Source organism: Quercus suber, unplaced genomic scaffold, assembly GCF_002906115.3.
Source record: "Quercus suber isolate HL8 unplaced genomic scaffold, Cork oak 2.0 scaffold_97, whole genome shotgun sequence".
NCBI lineage: Eukaryota > Viridiplantae > Streptophyta > Magnoliopsida > Fagales > Fagaceae > Quercus > Quercus suber.
Window position 1 is genome coordinate 1 of NW_027069562.1, and position 23,898 is coordinate 23,898.

General features: G+C 32.6%; 3 protein-coding genes across 4 annotated transcripts; 1 reads left to right on the forward strand and 2 right to left on the reverse strand.

Annotated features, from left to right (window-relative positions):
• The first annotated feature begins 103 nt into the window (after positions 1–103).
• Positions 104–5,231, forward strand: LOC112034039 (AP-3 complex subunit mu). 2 transcript variants are annotated; one of them, XM_065774719.1, is made up of 8 exons: positions 104–323; positions 566–665; positions 1,269–1,379; positions 1,476–1,565; positions 2,272–2,519; positions 3,089–3,298; positions 3,537–3,744; positions 4,668–5,231. In XM_065774719.1, the coding sequence occupies exons 1-8, from the start codon at positions 289–291 to the stop codon at positions 4,911–4,913; spliced, it is 1,248 nt and encodes a 415-aa protein (XP_065630791.1). In that variant the 5' UTR covers positions 104–288; the 3' UTR covers positions 4,914–5,231. The 2 variants fall into 2 exon arrangements, with proteins under 2 accessions (XP_065630791.1, XP_065630792.1); XM_065774720.1 differs by lacking the exon at positions 104–323 and having other exon boundaries at positions 566–651.
• Positions 5,232–7,845: 2,614 nt separating this feature from the next.
• Positions 7,846–12,273, reverse strand: LOC112026038 (uncharacterized). Its single transcript, XM_024058709.2, has 4 exons — positions 11,492–12,273; positions 10,524–11,385; positions 8,878–9,006; positions 7,846–8,750 (listed from the first exon to the last, which is right to left on the reverse strand). The coding sequence occupies exons 1-4, from the start codon at positions 12,086–12,088 to the stop codon at positions 8,143–8,145; spliced, it is 2,196 nt and encodes a 731-aa protein (XP_023914477.2). The 5' UTR covers positions 12,089–12,273; the 3' UTR covers positions 7,846–8,142.
• Positions 12,274–12,404: 131 nt separating this feature from the next.
• LOC112037836 (disease resistance protein RUN1-like) lies at positions 12,405–15,263 on the reverse strand. The gene is made up of 3 exons (XM_065774696.1): positions 14,770–15,263; positions 12,914–14,021; positions 12,405–12,683 (listed from the first exon to the last, which is right to left on the reverse strand). Exons 1-3 carry the CDS (start codon positions 15,261–15,263, stop codon positions 12,405–12,407), a joined length of 1,881 nt encoding a protein of 626 aa, XP_065630768.1.
• Positions 15,264–23,898: the final 8,635 nt, after the last annotated feature.

A 23,898-nucleotide genomic window follows, 5' to 3' on the forward strand; every position in this document is an offset into this window, starting at 1 on the left:
ACAATTTTATAAAAACTAAGGAAGGATAAAATAAATATTAAAAAAAAAAAAATGGACAAAAGGGCCAACCTTTGAGAACTTATTACTCTGGCAGTGCTGATCCGTTGTCCATCCGCATAAACACGTCTTATAATTGAAAATCAAATTTTTTTCATCGTAATATATTCATTCCCACATTTCCTACACAATAGAAAGGCCAAAAGAATTGCTCACAGTAGCTGAAAACAACACAACACTAAACAACGCACCCATTTCAACTAGCTCGTAATTCTTCTGGTAAAGAGGGAGATGTTGCAGTGCATATTTCTTCTATCGGATTCTGGGTAAGACCCATTTTTTTCTTTTTTACTTTCAAGCAGTTTCAAATTCCAAGCTTCTTTAGATTTATTGGCTACAAAGACTAAGACTTGGCGAATCATATAAACCCCATAAAAGTTTTTGGATTTCAAAATCTTTTTTCTGTTGTCTGTGTGTTTTCTTTTGGTGATTGATTGTGAGTTCTTTGATGGGTCTGAGTTGTAAAGATTGGTTTTTTTCTATTTTTTGTGAATTTTGGATTGCACAGAGAGGTAATGCTTGAGAAACAGCTAACTGGGCATCAAGTGGATCGGTCTATATGTGATTGGTTTTGGGGGCAGGCCATTTCTCAAGGTGATTCCTTCAAGGTACCTGTAAATTACTTTCTATTTTTGTTGTTGTTATTCTTGGATAGATTTATGTTCTTCTTTTGGTTTCTGGATTTATTTTATCATCAAAATTCAGCTTTGTGAATAGTTTTGAGCTGGATTTAGTTGTTTTCTGTGTTTGCCTGTTTGGTTTTCTGATCTCTTTGAATTCAAAGTTTCTGAACAAGGTTTGCTTCATTTTTAGATTCTAATTTCTGGGTGTCAATGTCAATTAATTACTGTTTATTTGTTAGTTTAGGTGGTATGTGCATACTGTGTTTGTGTTTTTGTACTGTGTTTGGAATTTGATATTAGAATTTATGCTTGTTTTATGAAATTTTTGCTTTATATTAACATTATGATTTCAGGAGTTTAATTTTTTTTAGTTTTGCACATAATTCTAGTTGACATGGTTGCCTTTTGTGTATGTTAGTCATGTCTTTTAAAATGTGTTGTTTTTGTAATAATTTTTTTTTTTGGTTTTCTTGAATTCTTAGCTTTGTGCTTTATTCGAGATGTGTGAATTCTGGTTCTCAACTTCTCATTATAATAGTTTTTGTTTGTTGTCCCTCCTTTTGAACTTTATTTTCTGTTTGTATATAGCTACAACCAGTAATTGCATCACCAACTCATTATCTATTCCAAGTTGTTCGTGAAGGGATCACATTTTTGGCTTGCACGCAAGTTGAGATGCCGCCTTTGATGGCCATTGAGGTAGATTTTCTAGTTGTCTAACGTTTTTGATAAATACTTTCTTTTTGGGTGCATTGAATGAATTAGAGTTTCTTCACCTTCAACCATCGTTTTTAGTTTCTTTGCAGAGTAGCTGATGTACTCTCAGATTATCTTGGAGGTTTGAATGAAGATGTGATAAAGGATAACTTTGTCATTGTATATGAGGTACGTTTATCGAATAAACCTTCTGGTGATTGTTATTTTTGGTGATATCATTAGAGTTGGTCTTCAGTAGATTTGTATGTACGTTTGTTGCAAGGATGGGTTTTATGTTGACAAGTGTAATCTATGTGGGATTCTCATACTTAACTTGAATTTGGATTTAGAGTTCGAAAAAATGCAGAAAAAAGTTATCATTCATTAGGTGATGGATTTGTCTTTCGATACATGTTCTGTTTAGTGGTTAGAATATGGACTATTCGTTGAGGTTAATATTGTCACTCTCCTCTGAGGAGGTGGCATCTTTTAACTTGATATTGTAAATTTTCTTTTTATGGTTCAAAAGAAAGGCATAGAGGAAACAGCTCAATTCTCCACTTTAGAATTGGTTAAAAATATTATCTTTTGAATGGCCAGATATCCAAAAAGTAGAAACCATACTGCTGATTTGGGTTAACTTCTCTGCATTTTAAATGATCAAACTAAAGAGATAATCATATTATTGATAAATGAAGCTTCTTTATAATTTTTATTAAAAAATAAAGCTTCTTTATAATTGGATATTCTATTTATAAATCTCTAATTTTTCTAATTGTCTTTTCAGATTGTTCCCCATTCATCCGTGTTACTGTTAATTTTCATCATTTAGGTTCTTTCTCACTGTTTTCGATTTTTCATGGGTTGAATACACCATGTCTGTTTGTACTTGCAGCTTCTGGATGAGATGATAGACAATGGCTTCCCCCTAACTACAGAGCCTAACATACTGAGAGAGATGATAGCCCAGCCAAACATTGTTAGCAAAATGTTGAGTGTTGTGACTGGTAATAGTTCCAATGTCAGTGAAACACTTCCAGGTGCAACAGCATCCTGTGTTCCATGGAGAACTTCAGACCCAAAATATGCTAATAATGAAGTTTATGTTGATCTTGTTGAAGAAATGGATGCAACTATTAACAGGTATGAGAGTAGGTTTGGCTTAAACATGGCTTCTTCAAGTGATACTTTATTTGATGATTTGGATATGGAGAATTATGCTTTTACTTTTAGACTTCTGGAAATATGAGATTTGATTAGTTTCCATCCACTTGAAATGTCAATTCTAGAACAATAGAATAATTTGCTGCACTTGGATTCAGCCAGAGAAATATTATTGGTATGTTAGATAGGGCAACGCCTTTTCTTGGTAATTGATGAAACATTGTTGTTTACCTTTTGTTTTAAAGTGTATCATCTTCCATCACATTCCTTTTTTGAACATTCATATAGTTTTGCATCTTCATGTTGCTTATGCAATTTTTTGAATGTGATAATAACTGACTTTTTCATATCTAAATATCAGCATTTGGTGGTTACATTGACTATGGGAGTCCCACATATGTCTTGTAGAAACTTTCTTATTTAGTAGTTAGAACAGTATGGTATGTTTGATATATCTACGCTGATTTGTTTTGCACTTGAGGTGTGCTAAGTAATATTCTTTTTGTTCCATAAAAATAAGTAATATTCTGTTTGTGAATTATACTCAGGGACGGAGTCCTGGTGAAATGCGAGATTTATGGTGAAGTACAAGTGAACTCCCATCTCTCAGGTCTTCCCGATTTAACTCTTTCATTCGCAAACCCTTCCATCTTGGATGATGTGAGATTCCATCCCTGTGTTCGGTTTCGACCTTGGGAGTCCCATCAAATTCTGTCATTTGTGCCTCCTGATGGACAGTTTAAGCTCATGAGTTACAGGTGTGTTTTGTTGATGAGATATTAATGCCCTACCTCTTAATTCTTTGACTGCGGTGGAGTTCTGCTGTAGTTTTTAGCTTTTACTTACAGGGTTATATTAATTGTGTACCAGAAAGAAATGTATATGGGTGTCATAGGTGGGTTTGGGGAAGCAAGGGTGATCACACTTTTTATAATCTGCCACTTAGTTCTTGTATATGAGTATTTTAGTTTAAAAAATCTGTTTATCTTTGTACAGGGTTAAAAAGTTGAAGAGTACTCCCATATATGTAAAACCACAGCTAACATCCGATGCAGGAACATGTTGTGTAAATGTGATGGTTGGAATACGAAACGATCCTGGAAAGACAATCGACTCAATAACCATACAATTTAAACTGCCTCCTTGCATTTTATCTGCTGATCTGACTTCAAATCATGGGACAGTAAATATCCTCTCTAATAAGGTACCCTATGTTTTCATTTTGTTACTTATAGCATTTGGTGTAAAACTTACTTGTTCATGTATTTTCTAGAGGGAAGAGATGGATTTCCATGTATGTTCTCATGGTTTGTTTTGTTCATTATAGATAAGACTTTTGGCCCTTAAGCTTTGGGGTTGTTATAATTTAGACCCTTTCAAAAATTTTATTTTGGCCCCTTCATATTTGATTCCATTTTCATATTCGCTTTACGGTGCATTGCCGTTAGTAATTGGACTATTAAGTGCCAGATAAGTGATGTTCATTAAACCACATCACCAGTATAATGCAGGTATCACTAGATTACTAACAGAAATGAATTGTAGGGACAATACGAAAACGGAATCAAACAGGAATGGTCAAAATTAAAACAAACCCAAACTTTAAGGGTCAAAACTCACAAGTGTACTTCATTCTTGTAGATAACATGATTTCACTTGTCTGGAATATCAGAATATGTCTCCACTGCTGCTTAGATGAGTAGTTAGATTTCTGATAATGGTATTTCCTGTTTGCATTTATAAAATTCCTAGTTTCTTCTTCTTCTTCTTCTTCTTCTTTTATTTTTATCTTTATTTTTATAATAATAATAATAATAATAAATTATTATTATTATTATTATTATTTGGATGAATGAGAAATTTTATTAAACAGAAACAAGATACAAACAACTGAACTACTCAAAAGCCCACTAGCAGCAATGAGCTCCAGACCCAAAGATAAACCAGCTATCTTTACACTTAAAAGAATAGAAAAAGGGATTCACAAACTCTACTATAGAGCAACCTGTTCATGATAGAATTTTTAACATTCTTGCATAAAACTCCTAGGTTAAGGATTTAAGATGCATTTTTTATGATTTTTCTTTTGTTGGAATTTGATTATGTATAGTTGGTGTGCTTCTGCAGACCTGCTCCTGGTCAATTGGACGGATTCCAAAGGACAAAGCCCCTTCAATGTCTGGAACTTTCGTTCTTGAGACAGGGTTAGAGCGTCTTCATGTATTTCCCACATTTCAAGTGTCTTTTAGAATTATGGGTGTTGCCCTCTCTGGCCTGCAGATAGATAAACTGGATCTAAAGAATCTACCTAATCGTCCCTACAAAGGATTTCGAGCCCTCACACGTGCAGGGGAATTTGAAGTTAGGTCATGATTTCAAATTGTCACATCAAGATCGTTTTTAAATTGTGATGTGTTTTAGGGTAAAGATAGTTGCCATGTATACAATGTTGTGGTGTCATTGGAATTTCAAGCAATGACTTCATTTTTTATATAGCACATTTGGTTGGTTGGTGGTTAGGACTTAGGAGAGTGATTTAAACTTGAGTTGATTTTGTTGTACTAACAACATACCTTGTCATGGAGATATAAGGTTTGTTTGGATGCCGCTTATTGCTAAAACCTGAATACATTGTAGCAAAATAAATTTTAAATGTGTAAATAGTTCTAGGAGACCAATTTTTAATGAAAATTTTGCTGAAAAAAGAGGTTTGTGGGTTTCATGAATAGTGCACGGAACCCAGTGACAGACAATGGACGCAGCTGAAAAATCATTTCAGCTGCATTCAAACGTTCACATAATATGAGTAAGTGATATGAAAAGCGTAATTAAGGAGAAGAATGGCAAGACTGTTTTCAATAGCTTGGGGTTTATGTGGTTTATTGTGTGTATATATGTGGGTGAGAGTAGCATTGATCAATTTGGTTAAAGATGATGTCCATGTGAATATAGTGGTATGCTACTACTTCAGAGTCTCAGACACACCGCTTGATCCACCATGTTTCAAAATCAAAACACTCATCCATGTTTCAAAATAAAACCACTCTTATATGAGTGCTGATGAAAGAGTTGTTCACTACTGTCAAAAAGGATTGGATCATTACTAATATTGAGAAAATGTACAGAAAAGAAGAATGTAGCCATGTAGGAGATATGGATAAACTCTTTGCTGATGTGGCTCCTCCTTGAGAGATTTATATTGTTTAACATTAAGAGAAATTACAAATAAAAAAAAGGCTTACAGGAAGCAATAGGACTCAAGTCTCAGGCCTTGTCCTAGACTTGCAAAGAACAGCAATAAATCTAATGACACACTTTTTCACTATTGTTGATATGACTAATTATGATTATTTCTAATAAAAGTAGTGTAGGTTTATGTGGACGTGATGTCCTATTCACAAACTTGTCATCTTAATAAAATGTGAAAAAAAAAAAAAAAATGTCTTGAGCATTGCTTGTATTCCATTTAAAAAGAGAAAATGTTTACTTTTTTCCTTGTGTCTTTACTTTTTCCTAAAAGATTTCATAAAAAAGATTACTACTTCTAATAGAGCTTTATCTCTTTTTAACTTTTACAAAATATGTAAATACTATAAGGAAATATTCATTTTGATCAATGTCACTGTCTATAGAGTTGGGATAAAGAAAATATTAAAGCAACTAATTTATATATATATATATATATATATTTTTTTTTTACAAACAATTGATGTGGTAAATGATTATTGATAAGTAAAAAAATAATATTAGTGGTAGGCCCAAATAAAAACTAGTAAAAATTTGACATATCAACAATTTGTAAAGATATTATAAAATAATTTATAGTAGTAGCATTATTCATATTTGATACCCATTATTATTTTTAATTAATTAGCAAAATACATTAATGAGAGAAAGGGAGACAAAAGGGTCCCAACCCATCTCTAACCTCAAGACAAAATCTATGGAGATAGAGAGGAGATCATAAAAGGCCCATCCCAATTATAAAAGGGGCCATCCACTCGGTCAAATTGTAAATAAATTTTTTTTTAAAAAAAAAATTTTAATGAACAAACCCAAAGTCCCATCAAGACAGAAAATTCCAAACTAGCTTAATATTTGAAGCGATCAATTCTGTAGACCATGTGGGGAGTAGAAACACGAGGCAATATTGTTTGAGGTCTGAAGTCTAAAGGTTCAATTTTTAAGTGTGGCATTTTCTACATAAATATCATCGAAATAATCTTTATTTTATTTTTTATATTATAAGATTTTATTTAAAATTCATATTTTGATGCAAAATTACTATTGCATCAATTTATATCATAGTTATATATACCTTAGGTTTTGTTAACTTCTACTTTTCAATTGATAATATAAATAATTCACTAATATTCTTGTGATATAATTGCTTTTAATTAATATTTTGAAAAACTTCTTTTTGCATAAACAATTGCAACTAGTATTAATTTGTTAATAAGACTTCGTAAGTGATAATGCATTTGACAAAGAATTTTCTTTTTATTTAATAAAAAATTGTTATATTTCAAGTTTCAACATCATTATAATTATTTTATTGTTATCTTTTTGTTGTATTATTTTACCATTTACTCTTTTTGGATGAACTCTCATTTATTTGTGAGATTTCATATAAATTTTATCTTATATTTTAGAATCCTAGTAATAGATTTATCAAGAGATCTTATATGAGATTAAGCAATGTTTTTGGCTGAAGAAGAAAGGTTTTGACACTGCCCTAATGGTTTGTAAAATATGCAGTAGGGAAAGGAGATTTCTCAAAACACCAGTTCCTTTTGGCATCACAAAGGTCAGCAATTTTTCTTGTATCATTTTCCTTACAAGGGAGCCTTCAATGAATCCTCAAGCACCCCTCTTACCCAACCAATTGTCATACCAAAGGCTTTTATAGCCTCTCACTCAGCTGACAAATCCGGAAGGTCCTTATCCAAAGAGAAGTTTATGACAACGATTACCAATGTCTAGCCATAGCAGAATTTGAGAATCTAGTAGAACCTATCAATGGCAAATAGTTGAAACCATACCAATATATGCTTCTCACCAAAAGAATAAAACAAGTTTGTACTAAGCGATCTTATCTCGTTTTCTTACGATCACAAATTATTATGGAGATAAAGGGTAAGCATTGGTTTTTGCCTTGAGTATATGATACATTTTTCATATGAACAATTGTATTCAAGTGTTTCAAAATCATGAAACCCAAAGCCATTTTAGCTAGTAATACTAGAGAAAAGAAAATGACCATAATCACGGATGACTACCACAAATAAGTATATTTCCAAGTTACTTACAATAACAGCCTCCACGGCTGGACCTTTTATGAATCAAGCACGGTCATAAGGCTAGCAAAATTTTTCAAGTTAAACATAGTGACTACGGCTAGATCTTTTACAGACTTAAGCAAGATATATTTTCACGATTAAATAAACAATGCAAAGTCACTCTTCAAACTAATCAGAACTTAGCTAAATAAAACACGACATATATATATAAAACACACCAAGGAAAGAAATCTTTTAGAAAATGATTAATACAACCCAAATAACTACTAGAAAATGAAGAGGAGTCAAAGACTCAAAAGGCATTATTCAAACAAGCCACTGCCAAAGGTTTCTGCAGAAGATGAAGTACCGATGGAAGACATATACTTCATGATCTCATCTCTTTGGCTTGTCAAAGAAGACAGTTCATCAACAAGCAATGCAATGGTCTCCTGAACTTTAGCTCTCCTCGCTTCAAGCTCCTTCAATTTCTTCTCACTACTACGAGCAAGACATGGTCCAACCGCAGAACGAACGTGGTCAAGTATAAACTGCACATCAAATCCCATGACCAATAGGTCCTTAAGTGCATTTTTCCACTCGAGCACGCGTTTCAAATTTGAGCTGTCAAGACAAGTGCGCTGCATATCTAATAGGACGGCAACAAGCAGCTGGAACATCAGCCCTCTCATGGGAGCACCTACCCTGCATCCAGCCATGAAGTTGGGATGCCTCTTCACGATATCCTCAAGTAATGATAGACCTTCTGCAGGGACATCAAACATCTGAAACCTTGCCACACTGCCTGAAAGATGAAAGAAATGTGAAGGATAGTTGTCATTCTTTCCATCTTCATCAAACTGTCTCAGGAACTCTTGGAGATCGGTCCTCTCGTGAATGGAATTGCCATCAAAAGATTCTCCTCCGGTCACTGCCAAGTAAAATATTGATGTCATACGTCCAACAATAACATGTACAGGAAAATAACAATTAAGAAAGACTTAATCCTAGAAATCTAAATGACCCAAGATCAACACTGGGAATCACACAAGGCATACCTGAGGAACCTTCGCTTGGTGACGCACCATGCAAGGATAGGGGGCTAACAGGGCTATGGCTGGATCCTCTAGGAACAGTTTCTCCAGCTGGGTCAGCATCAACAGGAACCTTGTTGGTATCCACTGCATCTTTTGGCAGCGACACATGAAGTAAAAACACCAGCACAGGAAATGATAATTGTTTAATTTTGCATATTTATATCAAAGAGCATTACCATACTTATTTTGTGTTAATTCATATATAAACATGTTTTGAATAATGTTCAATAATTAATTTTGTGCCTAAAATGAGTTTTAATACATGGATATATATATATATATATATATATAGATATTTAATATATAAGAATGGAATTGATTCTAGCAAGATTTACCAAGAAAGGCATAAGAGAATTTGTGTAACAAAGAAAGCTAATGGACTAAATTTTGACAAGGGCCATAATGAAATTAAAGAACGTCAACCCAATTTAATTTTAGCACAAATGAGCAAGGAATCAAAGGAATTTTGCACCGAGTCCAAGTCAAATTCAAATAATTAGGATTTCAGCTTGTGCAAACCTTACTATTTTGGGCATAACTTTCAACTTAGATATTAAAATTGAAGTGATTCAAGTTGAACTAAAAAGATATTTCAAAGGGTTACAACTTTATAGTTAGTGAAAATTCCAAATTCTAATGTTTAAGAGGTCAAAAAGGGCAGTTAAGTAGAGCCTGAAAATTAAGGATTTTTCCTACAAAAAGTTACTTGTATTAGGGTGTCATCTCGGTCTCCTACCTTATGGGCCTTTGGCAAATCCATGTGGAAATCCATGTGGAGCAAGCAAGCATCAGCATACCTTTACTAAATAGGAAAGAATACCAAATAGCTTTGTTGATAAGACATTTCTTTCTTTAAACCCAAAGATCTAATCAAAACTTAATTGCTAAACAATGCATTTTGTCCAGCATTCTGCATACCTTTACTAAATAGGAAAGAATACCAAATTGCTGAAGGGAAGTGGACTTGCTATCTTTAGCTAAGAGAGAGTCAAGAACCTTTGTTGATTGGTCCATACCTCTTTCATCTCTACCAACCCTTTTATGGGACTAACAAGAAAGGGTGGCACCTAAACAAGAAATCTAGCTATAATTAGATACTCACAACAACTTTAAAAATACTTCACCCTTTCTCTCTCCCTAAAACTCACTTATCCACTCACTCAACCTCCTAAATCCGACCTTCATTAGAATCATATAACATCCCATCACATAACCATCTTCTTAAGTATGTCTTGTCAAAGTGGAAGCTTGCTTAAATACTGCCGCATTATTGAGCATATACATGTAAGTAAAGTCTCATATTGAATAATGATAAGAATAATAAGGGTTAATATAACATAATGTGAATCATATTATAATCAGATTAAGGGCCTGGATGAGACCTATCATGAGACCTATCCAAGCATGATTGTTTGGGCCTTGGGCTGAACTAAGCAAATGCACATTGGTAACATCTGTACTTTTTCTTTGGTCCAACCCAACGTTGAGTTGCAGGCTAGCTCCCAAAAACATCATTGCACAAAAATCTACCCGACAAGACATTAACAATGCAAAAAAAAGCAAACGTAACCAACACAAGAGAAAACAGTTCAGTGTAATAATACTACCTGGATATATTTGGCCTCTTTTCCACAAGGGGTTTCCTATTTTCTTCGACGGTGGATACTGATTGAAGTCGGAGACATCATTCATAGAGGAACGGGCCATTGAAGACAAACCCAAATCAAACTCATCACTAGCAATTGAGTCAATTTCCAAATTTGGCTCACCCAAACTAAAGTCAGACCCATTTTCCATAACCATTGGAAGCTCTGAATAATCATTTTCATGGTTGATAACAGAACTCTGAAGACCGCCACAAATACATTTCACATGGGCCCCTAACCTTGCAATGGTAGGAGCGATTACTCCGCCAGTTTCGCTAGTCCAAGAAGAGATCTTACATGAAATTTCAACATGATTCCGATCTCCTTGAATAAAGTTTCCAAAAATATGCTGCATTAACCTATGGGATGCACCGTAAAACCACTGATAATCACGACGGAAATTATCAAAGAGTTCCTCTATGAGCGTTTGTTTATGACCATAGGTCAAAACATCAACAACACAAACATAACTGTATGCATTTTCATCCTCCAAACAAAAAGTAACACAAAGAGCAAATGTCGGAAATTCTGGGCCAACCCACAATGATATGGAACTTTTAGCACTTTGATGGTTGAACCACTTTGGAATCTCATTTCCAGGTACTCTAATTTGACAATCATGTCCAATGTCATCTTCTTGAAAACTCCGGTACACATATGGACTAGCAGTAAACTCAGTTCGAACTTCAGGGAGCTTGGAGGGATGGAACCAAGAGGGATCAATCTGATGCGATAATCTGCTAGATGACTGTGAATCCAATAATATGTCACTTCTCACACCTGAACACGCAATATTTTGTGGAAACCCTAAAATTCTTCCAAACTGCATGCAATTAAAAAAGCTTTTAAATAAATAAATTTAAATAAATCTAGCAAAGCATTTGAGAAGGTAACAAAAATTGCATTTTATAAATTTAACAGAGAGATACCTGAAGCAATAATTTGTACAATGATTTTGAGGTCAACAAGCTGTTTTTTAGTTCTACTTTTCTTATAGTTTCTGGAAGCTTAGGAATTTCTTGAAGGAAGATGGAATCCCAAATGGTAAGGTGACGTAACTTTTTGAACCTCAAAATGCTTTCTGGGAGGGTAAAATCATCACTCTGTATCAATAAATATTGCAACGAGAGTGGGCGGCAAGAATTCAAAATAAAATCTATTTCTGGACTATTTTTAGAGAAAACAAGAGCTAGAAATATCAAGCTCCGAAACCCATATTTGGAAAGGCCATCGTAATCATTCGACAATGCTTGTCTATCAATCTCCATGTCCTTTGGAAATTTTACATCACCCCAAATATAGAGCTCACGAAGATTTTGCATATTATAGATGCCGCTTGGAAGATAACCTGAACCTAGGTGCAATTTCTCTAGCCTAGTGAGATTCCCAAATGATGGAGGTAACTCTTTAATAGCAGTTCCAATAAAAGTTAGATACTCTAATCCCTTCATTTTATGCGAAATATTGGGGAACTTCTCAAGCCTTCTGCACTCATAAAGAATTAATTGTTTAAGAGATTTCATCATGAGGCAGCTTGGAAGAATTTGAAGTCCAGTGCACTCACCGAGGTCCAACTTTTCAAGCTTATCAAGATGTCCAACAGAGTCATGAACTTCGACTAGATTTCTACATCGACAGAGATCTAATTCTTTTATGTTTGGGGTGGCGATAGATAAGTCGGATAATTTCCTTATGTATTGACATGAACGAAAATTCATATATGTCAAGTTTTTGAATTGTCCCATCTGTACCGAAAATATTTAAAAAAAAAAAAAAAAATCAAAAGTTAGCTCCAACAAACTTTAAAATATAATTTAATGAAGTATAGATAAATGAAAATGATTATACCTCAAGAAATTTATCCAATATAACTTGACTTTGTGGCATGCTGAGTGCAATGAGGTTTTGAGGACGAAAATTAGATGGTAAGGAAGATAAAGGAAATTCAGGCCAATCAAGCAACCTTAATTCATTGGGAAGATATTCAATACTTCCACAAATATCTACATTACCAACTATAAGGAATTTGAGATTTTTCATCTTTTCAAAACATTTAGCTTCTAATTGCAACTTTGCTCGTTCAGGAGAGCAGATCATCATGCCTCGAACTTTTTCAGATCCCTAATTAGGAAAAAAACATTTAGTGAATCACATCATACAAAAGAATTCACCAAAAATATAAGAACTATAAAATTTTAACCATATAGATGGACTTGAATTTCCTTTCATAACAAAAGAATATATATATATATATATGTATATATGAGGTAAAAACCACAAGTAAAAAAATTGTTAAACTTTTCCTATCAAGAAAATGAAAAAGGAAAAAGGCAAGTGAAACCAAGTTATACCTTATTTTCAGTTAGCACTTCAACAACATCCTCATAACACCATAGCCTGCTACGCATTCCAAGTATCTGTGGTGATTCTTGTCGAACAATTTCTCTACCCATTTGTTGTACCAAGTCATGCATCCATAATTTGTCATATCGATCAACAGTTATGAGACACTTCTCAATAAGTCTTCGAATACCAATAACTGGGTATAAATTGCAGGAATTTAGTATATCTACAACATAATTCTTGCAAACTCCCTTGAAGAAACATGCAATATCAAGGAAGATAACTTGTTCAGTTTCGTCCAATCCTTCATAACTTATTTGGAGTATTTTTTGAATTTCTTTGTTTGGAATTCTTTCATACTTATCTAATGTGCTTTTCCATTCCATTTGATCTCTTTCATACAAATCAGCACCTATTATTGCTAGAGCTAATGGAATGCCTTTAGCATAATGTATAACTTGGTCTGTAAGTTCTGAATAATCTTCCTTGGGTTTGTTTCTTTGGAACGCATGCAAACTAAATAATTCAAGAGCTTCACGATCATTTAATTCCTTGACATCATAAGTTGAAAGACCTTTTCCAAGGGTAGCTAGCAAGTGTTTGTCTCTTGTGGTTATTATGATTCTACTCCCAGGAGCAAGCAAATCACATTTTCCAATTAATCTTTCTATCTGGTTTGATTTATCCACATCATCAAGAATTAAAAGAATCCTTTTACTACAAAGCCTTTCCTTTATCAAATTGATTCCTCTGGATACATTACCAACCTTTAAATTCATATCCCCTAAAATCTCACGAAGAAGTATTTCTTGTAATTGGATTACACCATTAAATGTCCCAAACCTATCTCTGACATTTTCTAGAAAGCTGCTTCCTTCAAAAAGTTCATAAATCGTGTTATAAACAGCTTTAGCGATGGTAGTCTTACCCACTCCACCAGGGCCATACATCCCTACCATACGAACATCATTTGACCCAATGTCTAAAAGCGATTTTATGGCCTCTACGCGATAATTTATTCCAACTGGGTATCTAGCAACAAATAATGGTGTGTGGTTTAATTTTGAGTAGGAGATCTCTTTGACAATTCCTTGGATAAATTCAAACTCTTTGCAGCTATCATTCACAAAACATATGAAGATGTGATGAGTTAGACTACAAAATTGAAATATGAACATGAACTAAATTCAAGATGTTTAATTTGCATATTAACATCTAAACTATTTTTAATTAAGGTATCCAACATTTAATTATTACTCTTTCCATTCCAAATTGATAGTCCTCTATTCCATTTTAGGATTACCCAAAATGAAATTCTCTTTGAAAAGTAAATAAATAATTTTGTAGCATATTCTTTAATTTAATTAAAATGTTAATTTGTCTCTTTCACTAAAGTTTAAATTAAGAAGGGCAATTTTGAAAAATTATACATTTTTATGTGAAATGAAATACAATGCATTAAATGATACATCATTAAAAAGTTGGATTTTTTAGACAGGCCTAACAATATGGGTTGGAGGGAATACTGAATTAGCATTTTTTTTCTTTAAGAAATTAGTTTTAGGCTTTTGGCATGAAATTATATGGAAAGTCCACTTAGATATGATCACGAAAATATTGGAATCCCACTTCTCATAATTAAACAACATTTTTAAGAATGCCTTAGAAAATTTTCTAAATAATATAAGGGAGACATTCCTAATTAATTGGTGAGATAACCTAATATTAGAACCACCCCCCCCCCCCCCCGGCGGGGTGCGGAAGCAAATAGTTAGGGGTAGTTGTTGTTGAACAATAGAATCTAGTGGTCTTCAAAAAACCATTAAAACTCATAATAGTAGAAGAGTAATCACTAAATACATACTTGTTCTTGTAATGCCAACCGGATATATTGGCTGCTTCATACAGAGCTTTCCTCCAACTTTGTACCTTCCCATTATCCTTAAACTTTTCTTCATGTTTAGCTAGCGCTTTCCCATACTTTCCTTTTTGTCTACGAACTTCTGATGGATCCACGTTGTAAAAAATCGGCCGCACCAATTGATCATTCTTCCCACACTCAACAATCTTGACAAGTTCATCCAAGCACCAAGTGGAAGATGCATAGTTTTCAGAGAATACAATTATCGATATCATTGAGCTCTCAATGATTTTGATAAGTTCTGCAGAAATTTGTTCTCCTCTTGGGATTTTATCATCAATGAAGGTGTGAATACCCTGCAGAGACAAAGCATTATACAAATGGCCTGTGAAACCATGACGAGTATCTTCACCTCTAAAACTCAAGAAGACATCAAAGTTCTTGTATTGGTGGGTAAAAGAGGACGATGAGGCTCCTTGGCTGATCATTAAAGCCATTGGGCTCTATGAGGAGACGATTGAGAAGATCTGAGGGGAGAAAGAAAACTATGAAGGAGTTGTCAGTATAATATAACAGAGGAAAGAGAATGACAAATTAGGAAGAGGGTAAAAGCAAGCAATAAGAGCCTTTCATATAGATGCTTTTTACATTGATTTTGGTGTGAGTAGTAACTCTTTGAACATTCCAAGTACTATACTAATTTGGAAAATTATAGAATATTCTATACTTACTCCTTCCTTTTATATGAATATTAAATCCCACACAAATTTAATTATTAGAACTCACATTTATATGAAAGAAGATAGTACGTATTTATTGTTCTCTTGGAATATTTTATAATTACCTTATTGATTCATTGCAATATCATGGATGTTTCTAAGCATGATACCTATCACAGAGGGTTTGATTTAATTATCTTTAGTACTTTTTAAATTGGACATGTCCTTTTGTTTTAAATATACAATGATAAGTGATAGTGAGTTTTAATCTCCATTTTTTATTTAGTTAGTGGGTGATGTGACAGTCTTTCATTAAAAAAAAAAGATATTTCTTTTAAAAAAATACTGGAGGTAAGCCAAATTTTAACACGGAATAGTAAATAATTTATTATCAATAGTCAATAGAAGATGAGTTTTATTTTATTTATTTATTATATTGAACACTTCTCATAAATAGTTCATTTTCTATGTTAGCATTTTGAATGTGGGGCCGCTTATCACTATAAAGATAACCAAAAAGATTTTTTTTTTTTAGTGTTTTTCAATGAAAGTAAAAGCAGATGCTTTTTTTAGCGTTAGTACTAAAGCAATGAACTTGTTTGGGGAGAAGAGAAATCGAGACTTGGTTTTTGTTGATGTGAGTTTATGATGGAGCAAACATACTAGAATGCTAAATTGTAAAGAGACTTTTGATGAATGAATTTAAAGGGAAATGCTAACAAAGGTTAACAAATGTCCTTAAAGCAATGATTAATAATCAATTTAAAGAAAGTTAAATTAATGTTTTGACAACTTTTTCAATTTTCCATAAAAATGGTGTAAAAATTTTCCTAAAATAGATTGTTAACCATTTTCCTAAAGGACCCGTTAGTATGACCCTTTTACTTAACTCTAACTTAACTCTAGAATGCTAAATTCCAGAGGCTACTCTCTATGCAGAGGTGTTATATCCATCTATAAGCCACTCTAAGCAATTCTCACTTATTTCTAGATCCTAGCCTACATAGTTACCAATTTACATGCATCAAAAAATTTAGCAACATTTTACCAGTATGTTTGGCCCTTGGTGCACTAATGTATACCGATGACTTCCTACATGGTGCGCCTGTGACAAGCTAACACAAGCGGGGCAATCACACACAAAGATGCATTGTGCACGCATAGTACACAGACGCATATCTGCACCATTCGCTTTGAGGACATGCCTACATTGCAATGTTATCAAAATCCATGATAACAAGGAGTCACCCTCACATGCACACGCACACGGGCATGCATGCTTGCTCGCATGCGCACACACACATGTAAGTTTTGAACTAAATACGGGTGACCTAGATGAAGGAAAAAAAATCCATTGTGATTAATTTACCTTCTCTATCACTCTGAAACAATTGAGTCTAGGCAACTTGGGGTCAAATTGTAATTTTAGAAAAAAAAATTGGGCAACATGTAATATTATAAAAGGTTTGGAATCAAAATGAAATTTAATTAAATAGGGTCAAATCATAATTTGGACAGTTTAGGGTCAAAATGTGATTTTTGTAAAATGTGAGTGAAATTGTAAATATGCAAAGTACAGATTGGAGCTTCTTTGTCGGGTCATTATTTGGGTTGGTTTAAAATCTGATTGTATTTGGGCCTTTTGAATGGGTGAGGACTGGGCCCAAATTGGGAGTTTGAATTGGTTTGGCATGGGCTGACTGTGTTAAAGTTTTCGTATCCGTTTCAAGAGATTTGGCTGGCTGCGTTTTAATTGTATGTGGGTTGTGCTAGATGTTTTCGGATTTGGGCTTGAATTGGTGGGCCAGCTGAATTTTAATTAGAGTGGGCTGGAGTTATAAAAAAGAACACCTTCGGCCACCCAACACGGGCCGTGTTGGACCTTACAAGCACAACTCTCACCCTTTGATGAATCTGGCATGTCAACACTTAGCTGAAATTGAACGTCACACGGTTGGGTTGGGTTAATCGGGTTGCAAGACATGTTAGATTAACCCATATTTTTTACATAATTTAAAAAAAAATGTATTTGCTATTTAGAAAGTCATGTAACAAATTACTTGATGTAAAATGTATTACTTTGAAAACACCACTCATATAAAAAATGAGCTCAACTAAACAAACTAATATTTGTTCAATAATTTTAAAATTATACAAATCTTAACAATTTTAATCAAAACAAAATAGCACAAATAATTTTTTTTTTTTTAAAACAAGATTTATTTCTACACAATATCAACATCCCAAAACATAAAACAAAATTACAAATGACTTATTGGATAACTCATTTGACAAAAAATAAAAACATATAAGAAATTTACAATCTTGAAAAATAATTTTATAATCTATTATCAATTGTGGTTGGCACTTTATTTCAATTTGAAAATATACATTAAAGTTTGATTATTTACTTATTTATACATAGTCTCTTTTATGAATATTATGTCATTGTTAAGCAATATCCACTATAGGAAATATCATAATTTATTTTGAAAATCCATTTTATACATAAATTGTTAAAAAATAGGCCTAAACATTCATAATTTATGTTAATTTCATTGGTACTCTAGTTTCACTATTTTCACACTTATGAATGTTTCTCACACATATCTACATAACTAGAGTATCTTGGCATATACTTTGTTATTTGATATCTAAATTTTTTTACTCATTATAGAATGCCTCAACCATTCATCTTTTAATTCATTTTCATGCAATTATTTAAATGTTTCAATTGTTTCCCTTAAACTCACAAGAAAAAATTAAACCAATATTATCTTAATTTTATTATTTTTTACCCAAAATTTTTTTTTAAAAAAATGGTTCGAGTCAGGTTGACCCGCAAAAAAAGGGGTTGAGTCATGAGTCAACCCGTTTTTGGTTCGATTAAAAAAATTCAGGTTGGAGTTAGGTATTTTTTGGGTTAGGTTGGGTCAGCAAATTTTGACCTGTTTTGCCATATCTAACTGTAATCAGGTCCGGTCATCTCCTTTTCTTCCTTTAATATTGCTATTAGTAATGGTTGTAACATGGTTTTAAAAACCGGTATGGTCAAATAACCGAAAGAGTATCTAGTTCCCAATTTTTACTAGTTTTTGACTGATTTTGGATCTTTTTTTAGGGTTTTTACCAACCGGATTGGTGCTTGTTCCTGATTGAACTGGCTTGTTCAGTTTGGTCCAATTTTTAAAACTACGGTAATAATCCTAGCCAGATCCATACCCTTCTAGAACTCTCAGGTGGGTTTGTTTGTTGATTAAGACCCCGTTAGGTATAGTAGTTTAATAACATGTTTTCAGTTTTTAAACAACATTACACGTATTTTCACACATTTTTTTTCACCCATGTGTATTTCAAAAAAATACAAAAGTACAAATAACGTTATTAGAACAACGTTAGCAAACAGTCCCTAAGTATTTCTAACAGTTGTTGTGTGTTAGATCCATGAGAATTTAGCCTTTGTGACACTGTGTTTGTGTATGTGAATGTTAAACAATATTAGGGTATTGTGAATTGGGTAGTGCTAGTTACATACACCATTACATAGAATATCACTCACATTTTTTTAAATTGAAATCGTGAATTGAAGACATGATTTCAAAATTTTCACATTTTTTATGCATTTTCTGTGTATGAGTTGTATCAGTGTGCGCGTGTGTGATTTTGTGAGTGTGTACGCTGTTGTGCAATTAAGAAAATGATAACTGTTACCTTTGTTTCTCTGTGCTGTTGCTGTGGGGATTTTTGTAAAATTTTTGCAGCTGGTCTCCTTTGTTGCTGTACTTGTAGAGTTGTTGGTGGTTTTTGTGGTTGTCTGTGCTGCTGTCTTTGCTGTTTTCCCTTCCTTAATTTGCCGGTTCTGGTCCTCTTCCCTGATGTATCTTGTTATTGTTTGTTTGTAGTTCTGGACCTAATAATTGGGTGTTCTTTGTATAGTTTGTACAGCCACAGGGATATTTTATTTCACAGTACTCCTCGTAACAACAACTTTTTTAAATTCGTAAATGAGCTGTTCATTGAGCACAAGAAGGGACAGAGCCTGACGCATCTACCAGACTTAGTTATTTAATTGGCAATTTTTGGAATATTAGGTTTGGAGTTATTATTTCTTTATTTTTAAGTGTTTTTAATGATTTTTAGTTAAATTTGGTTTATGTTATGGGTAGGTGTTAATTATGAGTTATTTTTTAATACATTTTCTTGTTTATCAAGTTTTACAGAACTCTTAAATAGGTCACTGAGTTTGCAAACGTTTTTTTAACAATTATTCAATTAATAAAATTCACACTTTGTCTTTCTATTTTCTAGCGAATTCCAAACCATTTTTCTTTGTGGATTTAAGGAGACTCTTGTGGATTCAAAAAACCCTTCTAGATTCAAGGTTATTTTAAAAAATAAACGTGTTTTGTTTCTTATTTTCTAAAAGTAGACAAGTTTAGCTTTTTGATGCTTCCATCCCGCATCAAATGATTTTACAACATTTTTACAATTCATTTGTTACAAATCATACATAATAAGTTTTTATCGGTTTTAATTTCAACCTATATTTTTTTTACTTTTTACTTACAAATAACAACTAATAACAAACTATTATTTAACATTTTTTTGTAAAAATATTATGTGCTGATATTTTTCTAAATTAAAATACTGAAGAATATACTTAGCATATCTCTCCTCATACACACTATGTCAACTTTAAAAAGAATAAAGAAGTGAGTCATGATACTCGCACATCTCTCCTCAAACATGCACTATGCGCCAACTATGTAAAAAGATCCAATCCCAATTCCACCTGGAAAAAACTAAAAAGAATGGATCCCATTTTTTAGCTAAGTATGCTTTAAGCATAAATGAGTCTGTTGTATGGATTGAGGAGACTCCTTGTTGTATTGAACAAGCCCTCATCCAAGATTATGTTTCTGTTTTATTTGAATAATACTTGAAAGATTTCTTATCAAAAAAAGAAAAGAAAAAAAGGGAGTGGTACTATAGAAAAATGTTATTTATGTTATTTTTATAGCGAACAAGTTCAAACTCAAGTTTAAACTTGATTATTAGGTACCCGTTTGGATACTAAGTCTGCGTTCCACGTCCAATGTTTCACCTTTTTTTTTTTTTTTTGAGAAGAGCGTTAAGTTCCAGTAGGTCTCGTACACTATTCACGGGACCTACAAACTTTTTTTTTTTTTTAAACAAAACTTTAATTAAAAATGGGTCCCATAGCACTATTCACACATTTAAAAATTATTTTGCTACAGTGTTTTCAATTTTCAGCAAAATAAGCGGTATTTTTAGGAGAATGATAAGGGAAATGTTAACCAATGCATTGGTTTAGGAGCTATTTTTAGGAATATTTTATTAGAAGAATGATAAAATAATAAATATTGTTGACATCTTTTTATATTTTCCATGAAAGTGGTATCAAAACTTTCCTATTATGGTTTATTAATAATTGCCCTAAGGGCATCCGTTAACATGACCCATATAATAATATATTTGTAAACAAGCTCATGAACATGAATCTTGAATTAACTATGTATAATACTAGTCACTAACCCATTCAATGCATGGGAAAGCTATTGTGTATGAAGATTTAAACAATTCTTTGTTTCTTTCTTCCTCTTTGATTGTACATTAGGATTTCAATCTTAGAAATTCCTCTTCTTCATAGGAAACATTACATTAGTAAACGGAAAATATCAATCAAATTAAACTTAAATTATAATAGGATTCCAGTCCTTAACATCTCAATTATCCAATAAATGTTAAAATATCAATTTCTAATAAATGAAAGACAACTTTAAGACTTTTTATTATTATTTATTTATAATCTTTTTCCTTTGTCGTTTTATAGTAGTCACTGAATAACTCCTTTTGTTCTCCTTGATTGCAAATGTTGGTGTGAGTTGTATATTGCTTTTAACATCAATTTTTTTGAACTTTGTAAAATCACCATCTTGTTCACTTGATAAGTTGCTCTTACATGACCCATATAATAATGTATTTATAAACAAGCTCATGAACATGAATCTTGATTTAACTATGTATAATACTAGTCACTAACTCATGCAATGCATGAGAAAGCTATTGTGTATGAAGATTTAAACAATTCTTTATTTCTTTCTTCCTCTTTGATTGTACATTAGGATTTCAATCTTAGAAATTCCTCTCCTTCATAGGAAACATTACATTAGTAAATGGAAAATATCAATCAAATTAAATTTAAATTATAATAGGATTCCAATCCTTAACATCTCAGTTATCCAATAAATGTTAAAATATCAATTTCTAATAAATGAAAGACAACTTTAAGACTTTTTATTATTATTTATTTATAATCTTTTTCCTTTGTCGTTTTATAGTAGTCACTGAATAACTCCTTTTGTTCTCCTTGATTGCAAATGCTGGTGTGAGTTGTATATTGCTTTTAACATCAATTTTTTTGAACTTTGTAAGATCACCATCTTGTTCACTTGATAAGTTGCTCTTACATTTATTTGAAGTATCACTAATATAAGCATGTCAATAGAACATGTTGAGATTATCTTAAAGGATTGGACAGTCTACAAATTAGGCTTGAATATATTTATTATGCAACATCTTTGAATGGTAGAAAAAATTATAACATTAAACTTAGATATGGCTTTTATGACAATTTGTTAGCAACATCATAGTTAGAAATAGGTCAAATAACCATTGGATATCATTGAAACCATAACAATTCTAAACCAATCTACCAATCAATTAAATAGCTATACAAATTCATTAAGGAAAAAACCATATACAAAATCCAACCACAATAGAATTATAACCAAAAGCAACAATTTAAGAATACCAACATAGATAGTAATGATACAAATTATTCAAAACCTATCAACAACATCCAAGTTGTGAGCAGAAAAAGAAACAATGAATCAAAAGAGCACTAACAAAGCATTAATTAAGCAACTTCTCAAATTCCATCTCCAACTCTTCGTTTCATAATTACACAAATAATTAAAAAATAAACAGTGGCTAAATTTCAAAAAACTAAAAAGCAGAGCTAGGAATAGAATCACTCGCTCACCAAAATCAAAAGCAGGATTCACTACTTAGTCTGTGTGGAGTGTGATCAGTGCACTAATTTTTACATGGGCACATGATTCAAGTATACAATTTCTCTATTTATACAAAAATGCACAATGTGCTATTCGAATTTGATTACATATTTACTTGTAAGCTCTAGACCTGTTAAGATAAATGCCTTAGATCTACAGCTCACGTTGCCTTCTACAACTTTCAGATAAACTTGCAGAGGATTTGGTTCCAACTATTGTATTTTATTTAAATTCAAATGTCTCATCATTATATTTTATCCTTAGCTTCTGTCTAGGACTTTCAGTAGTAACTTGTAATCTATTAATCTAATAGTTTTCTTTTGTATGTTTATATATAATTTCAATACAACTCATGGGTTGGTAATTAAGCCAACACCAATTATATGGATTTTGATTCAACCAACTATTCTGTGAAAGTAAATAGGAGTACACATCATCTCCTTCACCACTACCAGCCCAAATTTGGTTGGTTTTCTTTTATTAATTGTCTCTTAGAAGTTGAGTCACTCCACCATAATTTTGTGGTGCCTTGCTTGATGTATGAACCCATATTCACATATCCACAATTCTTTTCAATATTCATTTAAAACACTAACAGTAGTTGCACTACCATTAAAACCCAAATTTCCAATAACAATCATAAAAATAAAAAATTTAAAAAAAAAACCTTCTCTTTAGGCCAAAAAATCAAGTTTATAAGAGGTAGCCACATGAATCCAGATAAAAGTCCACAAAAGCAAAACAAAAGAAAAAACTTAACAATAGTAAAAGAACTTAATAGAAATTGGATACAGCGCATCTCACCTGTGTAAATTGGGGCTAGAGTTCGAAGCATTGGTGAATGGGCCTGCTTGTTAGGACATTGGAGTATTTGTGATTGTTATGATGGGTACCGGCAGCTATGGCTCAATCATTGGTGGAAGTGATGACTGTAATGGCTTTGGTGGGTAACGGCAGCTATGGCTTGGTCATGGGTTGGAGAAAGAAGGAAATTAGGGAATAAGTTCTTATGTCTGTCTTTTATGCCTTTGAGGAGACTTTCGCATTTGGAATGCTTTTTCAGAAACTATCGAGGATATAGAGAGAAGAGCTTACAAAGGTAGAGAAAATAGTTGGGTTCAGAGAGAACAGCTTATAGAGGCAGAGAGAATGGGATATTAAAATAGGTAAAGAAGAAGGGTTTATCAGGCGGAAAGGAAGTAAAAAACTTAAGAAATAAATTAATTTAAAAAATATCAATGAGGTGTAAATTTGTAGGGCCTACAAAGTTGAGCTTCAGTTATATATATATATATATATATATATATATATATATA